Here is an 8257-nt window from a genome sequence, read left to right on the forward strand (position 1 = left end):
TTACGACTGTTTTTACAAAATATTGCTAAACTTTAAACTTCAATAACTTTATTATTTTTTAACCGATTTTGATGAAATTTTCGGCATTTTGCTCAGTGAATTCTACTCTATGTATTAAGATATAAGTATTTTCAGCCCGGACCATCCCTTTAACCGAAGGTTGTAAGTTTCTGAAATGACAGCATAACTTAGAAAGTATTTGGACATAGTTCATGAAACTTGGACAATCAAGTATCACTGAACATCCTGCAGCAAGTTTCAGGTCACATGATTAAGGTCAATGAACTTCGGCCATATGGGGGTATTTGTTGAATAACTAATTTTGAATAACTATCTTATAGTAGTTTTCAAAGTCAGCACTGCTCCCGGGCACTGCTGCTATATTGAATCGTGTAATGCAGGTGAGACTGCCAGAGACGTTCCACTTGTTGTATGTACAGGGCTCTCTTTTAACTCAGTTTTTTTTTTTATTGAAGAGACCACTTTTTCTCTAGAAAACAGAAATAATAAATAAATCATTTAAAGGGATGCTGCGGGATTAAAATATTTATATATTAATAGATATAGTAACATCACATATTAAAGTGCTTATTTCATAAAAATCTGATAACAAATAGGGGGGTTATTGAATTGAACGTTTAAAAATTAATCAATCTAATTTCATATAATAGAATATAAAGAAAAGTGAGGATATGACATCATGAGCTTGCTTATTGAATATCCATGAAGACACGCCAGACCTGTATCACCAGAATAATGCAAATCATTCTTTAAAATGCAGCGATAATTTTGTTATTCCTTATCTGATTTTGATCAAATCATATCATTTTCAGCCTGGAGTACCCCATTATCACTTATATATATAACTCATTAATATTGCCACAATTCGGTCCAGTTGTTCAAATTATCTAGTAAATACAATATATTTTATTATTACAGAAGCTTGTCATTTGAGTCATTGAGAAGGTGATCATAGAGCTAATGCTTGTGTCAACAATTTATCAACTACGTGACCTGCAACTTGCATAATTTATGTAAATATATACCAAAAGTCAACATTTTTTTAACTGGTACACCTTAAATGATTACATCCATAATTATGATACCAGGAACTAGAAAATGTAGATTGGAAAACAACACTAGGGCAACTTAGTGTTAGATACAGATTTCAGTTTTCTAGAATGGGTGATATTCTATTCAAAGAAAAACAAAAACAACATCACTCCAAAGGAACTGGACAAATTATTTGATAAAAACAAAACCCTCTTCATAGTTGCTCTTTGCAATATCGTATTGACCACCCTTCTCCTGTTTTTAAAACCCAGACAAGCATGATTTGTTGCTACCCCCCCCCTTCCATGTACCTGGCATTTCTTTGTATTTTACCTCGTTTTCTTTGTTTTTTCTATTGATCGATGTATCAGTGTTTAGTATTGTCTTTTTTTATACCAGTAATAGAATATAAATTTAATTGAAATGAGAGTGATGAACATAATGAGAAAGGGAGACAATGATAAGATAAGAATGGAAATAAAATATTACAATTTACAGAATATAACATATACATGTATATTTCTATTTATTCAAAGTTCACAATTCATTTTTATTCAGGTTTACATTTAAAATTTAAACAAGTTAATTAAGTGATTAAGTGATGCATTTTGGAACAATACTAAATTAAATACATTTTATATTGAATAAACAATAATTGGTAAAAATACAAAACACAAAACTTCTAACTCTATTCTTTCCTCCTGTAAAAAATTACAAACTAAATGAAATGGACATTAGTTCCAGTGGCAAATCGGGGAGGGGGGGGGGCACATTCCGCCCCCCCCCCCCTTGAGAGGTACTCAAAAGGCAACTGCTTGTCAAATTTTTCCTGGGAAAAAATTATGATTTGGTAGTGAAGACCTTTTGTCAAAAAATTCCTAAACAAAATGCCCTCCGGCCCTGTAGGGAAATTTTGGATCCGCCCTTGATTATATTTCAGATGGGAATAAGACCGAGTGGCCCTAAAACTTGATTGAAAAAAATATTCACAACTGCAGGGCAAGGCTTCAGTCTCCAAGCTCACGACTGTGCAAGTACATCCACTTCCATTGGCAATTCCGGCTGAATTCCACCCTGGCAGCCTGACATCCACCCTTACCAAGAAATAAAATTAAAGAAAGTAAATCAGGGAAAAACAAGGAATGGCACAATGAATTACATCAATTTATTTTAAATCCTGTAAAAAATAAAAATAAGTAATAATTAATTTAATTAAAAATTAAGCCCCCAAATAAAACATTTTTTTACTGATGGCTACCCTCATCCCGGCATGCCCACACAGCTACACCCCAAATATTTTTTTCACATTTCAGGGGCAGGAGTGAAATCGCCCCGAGCCCCCACCCACGTTAAAGTATATTTTGTGCGACTCAAACATCCATACCACAGTCACACTCAGAGTCAAAGAAATTGAAGCATATTAATTATTGCAACTTAAACTCAATATTAAAAAAATATATATATATATAAAGGCCTAAAAGTAATCAATTTGATTAAAAATTAAGCCCCCCCAAATGAACATTTTTTATTGATGGCTACCCTCATCCCGGCATGCCCACACAGCTACACCACGAATATTTTTTCACATTTCGGGGGCAGGAGTGAAATCGCCCCGAGCCCCCACCCACGTTAAAGTATATTTTGTGCGACTCAAACATCCATACCACAGTCACACTCAGAGTCAAAGAAATTGAAGCATATTAATTATTGCAACTTAAACTCAATATAAAAAAACAAAAATTAAATTTAAAAAAATATATAAAGGCCTAAAAGTAATCAATTTGATTAAAAAATTAAGCCCCCAAAATAATTTTTTTTATTGATGGCTACCCTCAGCCCGGCATGCCAACACATTTACAACGCGAATATTTTTTCACATTTCGGGGGCAGGAGTGAAATCGCCCTGAGCCCCCACCCACGTAAAAGTATTTTTTGTGCGACTCAAACATCCACACCACAGTCATACTCAGTCAAAGAAATTAAAGCATATTAAATTATTACAATCTTAAAGCTCTACACCAGGGAAAATCAATATAGAAAAAATATATATACATATTTACAAAAAAAAAAGGCAGAGCCTATACGACACTGCCAAGCTTCAAGCTGTAGTTCACTCTCTCACTCAGTCAAGCTCAGCTCTTTGACAGTGCACGCCCACTTCCATTGGGGATTCGGGCTGAATCCCACCCCGCCAGTTTAGGCGGCCGAGCTACGTAGAATTGCGATGAAGAGCAGCGGACCGTTCATCGGTTGTTCGCTTCTTACGACCAGAGAGAAAAGGTGAAAAACTTTAAGAAAATCGTGCAAATACTCCAAATTTTATCCTTTTGATGAGAAAATGGAGTTAATGGAATACAAGAAAGTCCATCTTCTGCGATAAAAGTGGTAACTTGAGGAGAAATGATCACAAAATCAAGTCAGTTGTTGAGCGGGGCCGAGCCGAGCACCTACACAGTTAATACACGCGCGCCTATGGGAATCGCGAGCTGTCGAAAAACGCCTAAAATTACACTTTTTTATTTATTTCAGCGAAAAAAAAGTAATAGAAAGTGAAGAACATTACCATCAGACCATATCTCTAAAAAAGATTTACAAGAAATTTCGAAATGACAGGAAAATAGACGCAAATTTGTGGGAAAAAAATCACGAAACGGGTGAGACAACTCGGCCCGCGGTCCGAGTTGTCCCGTGGTCCGAGTTGTCCCTGATTCTAGTCCTCGGAACCCCCACATCACGCAGACTCAAACTGAACTTAACTAGTTTACGGCATGCGGTAGGCCTAACTCACTCACACAACACACGAATGTTAATTGGTGGGCTTTAACATTAAGTTTCTTCAAAACAAAATCAGTTCATTCGCTCTTCACAAAGTACCATAAGATCACACAAAGTCACATCACTAGTCTCGACACACGATATTATATTCAAATTCAAATGATCACCGAAATAACAAATAAATCAAATAAATTCGGTTGTTTACCTTGGCTTTCCGATCCTCCAAAATCTCCGCTACCGTTAGTCTGGAATCAGAAATGTATTACATTAATTTTAGACGAAATGTAAAATATCGTCATATTTTATCTCTAAAATGCCTAATTAAAGTATCATGTTGATGATTTGACAAAAATAAATTTCTAATTACACTTAAGGGTCGTGAAATTTGCATCTAAATTTTATACAATGGTTTGGGAAAATCACTAAATAATGGCACAAGACTAGTTTCGGTAACCGATTTGGGGCTGGTTTCTCAAAATCATCGTAAGTGATCTAATTGAACTGTTCTTACAAAACATATGTAGTGATGACTCCCTTCCTTCAGGATGTTGATGAACATGGACCTATAATTGTTTTGTGAAACAGCGCTAGTTACGAGGTTGTTATTTCGAAACATTTGATTTTGAATTGTCATTCGTATTTTAAGATCATGGCGACCAACGTGGAAGAAACCGACTCGGCACTAAGAGACAACCATCAAACCAATTCAGTCAACATAAATGGCAAAGAAATCAAGAAAGATAAGATTCCTGCAGGACTTCTTCGGCGACACGATGAAAGGTTAGCCAAAGTTGAGAAAATGAAAGAACAGCGTGAAAACGAAAAGGTGGTGCAAGAGAGTGCCGAATATTTTGCAAAGACGTTCAATGCAGAGAGGTCGAGTATTGAAGAGCGGTTGGCGACTGCAAATAATGTTGGAAAACCTAAACTGCGAGATTTCTTTGATGACATTACAGAGGCAGCTGAGAAATTACTGAAGTATATGACTGACATGACCCAGTTCTTGCCCCCATATGATATTCAAAGTGCCCAACAAAACTTAGCAAAGTTGTTCGAGAGCATCAACGAAAGGCGAGATGAGTTGTTGCCAAAGAAGAAGTTCGCTTTCAAAGTAAGGAAGAGAGGAGATGGACAGGCATCCAAGCAACAGAAGATTGGTCTGGATGATGTAGATGCTTCTAAATCATCTCCAATCATCACAGTAAACGCCGCTGGATTTTCAAATCGGACATCTGAGTCGTTATCATTGCCTGCGGAAGAGATTCATCAAAAAGATGTCAGTCTCAGTAACCTTTCGTCATGCACAATCAAACTACCTGGATCTCCAAGTGCGCTTCACATCAGCAACCTCTCTGACTGCAAAGTCTTCTGTGGACCGATTCCTGGGTCAGTGTTTGCTGATAAGTGCATCGATAGCACCCTTATCCTTGCATGTCAACAGCTGAGGGTCCACAATTCCAGAGATACCAAGTTCTACCTTCATGTGACGAGTAGAGCCATCATCGAGGATACAACCAGCGTTCTCTATGCTCCATACAACTGGGCCTATGAAACCTTGGAGAAGGATTATGAGGAGAGTGGTCTTGACAAGAGCAAGAACTCTTGGAATGATGTGGATGATTTCAACTGGTTGGCTCATGACAAGCACTCACCGAACTGGGGACTGATACCTGATGAGGAAAGAGTTCAAGAATGGGACTAAGATTTCAGTTTTAAATTTAGGTGCAGATGTGATCAATATGATATATTATATGGATGGTAATTTGCAATAAGGTGATCAAAATGTTTCCAAATATTTCTTATTTCAAATTATAACCTTCAATCTCTTTACTCATGACAAATTATTCAAAATGTCACTCCAAATGAAATGAATTCATGTTTTTGTGTTAAATGTAATTAATTTGTAAAGATACTAAATATAAATCATAATTTTATATAGAGTCTATATTTACATGTAATTTGTATTTGTTTTGCAGAGTTTTAATACATTTCAACTGGCAATCAACATTATACCCTTATGCTGTTTGACATATAACTTAAACTTGGCATAGTTGCAGAATACCCTACAATTTTCTGACGAAGCTATATATTTTCATGTACATATGCCATTACCACATTCTTGAAGTACAGTATGTCAACTCTATTCTTGGCTCAATCTGTTTAAAGTTAAGACATTGGCTGTGATAAAGTTCTACTTAGAGTACATTAATTGTTCTTATAATAATTTTATATACATGAACATGTAGGCTTATATATGTTTAAAGATTACAGTGACTTTGCACCATGTGATTCTTTAATAAATGGTAAAGTACACATCAGAAAGATGTACACTTGTAGACAAGCATAACACTTCAAATTTCTTCAAAATTAGATTTTAATTTTAAGTTATGACATTTTTAAATGTTGCTTATGCACATAGTCAGTGATATTCGAAAGAGAGAGTTGATGATCTCCCTCACTCGCTATTTTATAGTTTATTGTTTGAATTATACAATATATCAATTTTTACAGATTTGACAATGAGAACCAACTTGACTGAACCACAAAATGTAAAACAATGGTAATTCCTCATGTTAGGGAGGAATAAATCTTTTGTTCACATGACAATGAGAAGAAGATTAAGTCGACTATTTCATGTTAAAATATAAAAGAAATAGTGAGTGGGTGATGTCATCAGTCCTCTCATTTGCATACCGACCAGGATGTGATAACTGTTTTGTGAAATTAAGCAAAATGTCATAGCTTTCTTGTTTTACATCTGATTTTGATGAAATTTTCAGTGTTAAGCATGTTCGATTTTTGTTTTTTTATTCAAATCAACTGTTTGTTGGGTTGGACTTGCCCTTAAATGTATGTGCATGTACAATACATACAAAATGTACTACAAAGATATGCAATATCTTACATGACTGGCTTACATACATGTAGGTGGAGTGTACATTTTCCACTCTTTTTACATTTCTACAAGTATTGTTTTGTGACATATAATCCAGAACGGCCAATAGTAAGTAATGATTGGCTTAAAATGAATTTCAAATTTTCAAAACACAATTCCATGACAAGAATGTCAACTTACCTTAGGTGATGATGATATTGACCTACATAATTAGTTTATGTTGAACAATGAGCAGGATTTTAAAATCTGTAGAAGGTACTAGGAGTGATTAATGAATACAGTAGATACGGTTGTGAAGTCCACAATTATAGCCCAGAATGTGACTAAATAAATACAAATCCTTTCCCCTACAGGTGCATGTACAATTGCAATGAGAATGTTTCCTAACACAAAACTAATGCACATGTTCTCCAAAATTTATTTAATTCATTCCTTTGTTTTTACATTCATTCTTCCATGAAGGTCCCATGTACAGGTACATGTTCGTAAGTATCCTCTGCAGAGGTATACATGTATGTGGCTTTCCATGTTATAGATGGACTTCTGTAGTGAAAGTGGGTAGATTTGTTTATATTCAGATTTTATTAACTCACTCAGATGGAAATTGTACAGTAGTTCAATGATATAAAACATACCACACACCAAGATAAATGATCTTACCTGTAATTAGCTACATGTGTTTTTGTAGATTTCTTGTTCTCACGAGCCATTCAAAATTGAATTTAAGACATTTGCTTTTAATATGCCATTTTTGAAGAAGAAAAAAATGCTATAAAATCGCTTCATGATTTTTTTTTCCAATCCTTGTCTGCGTCAAGTTTTTAATACTGATTGAGTAGTATTTTTATCCAGTACTGAGAAATTTGTTTTACAATGCAATGTACATTTAGTAGGCCTATTAGCTTCTAGCTACTATCTGAAAAAAAAAAAAATCAAAATTTTTATTTAGTGTCAGTGTTCAAGGCGAAGGAATGATGTTGCCCCAATTGCTCATACCATGGTACTTATAATTACATTCAAGTTTGCACTGGAAAAGAGGATGCAATTTTCTGTTAATAATTTAATGTTGGACAAGTATTGATTAAATTACAAAAAAGCTCCAAAACATTGATTTATTTTTCATTTTGGTTTGTTGGATTTCTTATTTGTAATGCAGAGTTGGAATCAAGAGAAAAGTAGAGGGAAAGAAACAGATGCTGAGATATGGGGGGGGGGGGGGTAGTAAGGCATGGTGCCCTAGGTCTCTGCAGTGCCCCTTGTCTGATCAGGGGATAATGATGGTGATGATGATGATCACTGGCAGATCCAGGGGGGTAGGGGAAAAGCCGGCCCGTGCCCCTCCTTTTTGAGAGGCACATTTAACATTTGTAATGTAAAAATGCCGTTAAAACAGAAGTGTGCCCTCTCCCCCTTTTGAAAGTGAAGACTTTTTTTTTTGCTTGTCAAATTTTTCCTCGGGGAAAATGCCCCCCCCCCCCTTTGGGAAATCCTTGATCAGCCCCTGATGATGATGTGTTTTCTTGCGCTTCCTGG

General features: G+C 35.5%; 2 protein-coding genes across 4 annotated transcripts in view; one reads left to right on the plus strand and one right to left on the minus strand.

Moving 5' to 3' along the window:
• The window catches only part of LOC129264804 (arylsulfatase-like), a 28799-nt gene extending 24729 nt beyond the window's left edge, over positions 1–4070 (minus strand). The window contains exons 1-2 of one of the 3 annotated variants that reach the window (XM_064102157.1): positions 4034–4070; positions 2044–2147 (exon numbers count right to left, since the gene is read on the minus strand). The gene's annotated coding sequence lies outside the window, so the exon portion shown is untranslated. Of the gene's footprint in view, positions 1–2043; positions 2148–3646; positions 3760–4033 lie in introns of those variants that run through there. The other 2 variants (XM_064102158.1, XM_064102159.1) reach the window with 2 other exon arrangements.
• Positions 4071–4285: 215 nt separating this feature from the next.
• Positions 4286–7839, plus strand: LOC129265937 (tubulin-specific chaperone C-like). Its single transcript, XM_064102160.1, has one exon. The coding sequence runs from the start codon at positions 4478–4480 to the stop codon at positions 5528–5530; it is 1053 nt and encodes a 350-aa protein (XP_063958230.1). The 5' UTR covers positions 4286–4477; the 3' UTR covers positions 5531–7839.
• The last annotated feature ends 418 nt before the right edge of the window (positions 7840–8257 follow it).

The sequence above is a fragment of the Lytechinus pictus genome, chromosome 7 (genome assembly GCF_037042905.1).
Source record: "Lytechinus pictus isolate F3 Inbred chromosome 7, Lp3.0, whole genome shotgun sequence".
Lineage (NCBI taxonomy): Eukaryota > Metazoa > Echinodermata > Echinoidea > Temnopleuroida > Toxopneustidae > Lytechinus > Lytechinus pictus.

What these genes read in the sequence shown, in the direction of transcription:
- LOC129265937 (XM_064102160.1), top strand. Translation starts at nt 4,478, where the DNA reads ATGGCGACCAACGTGGAAGAAACCGACTCGGCACTAAGAGACAACCAT.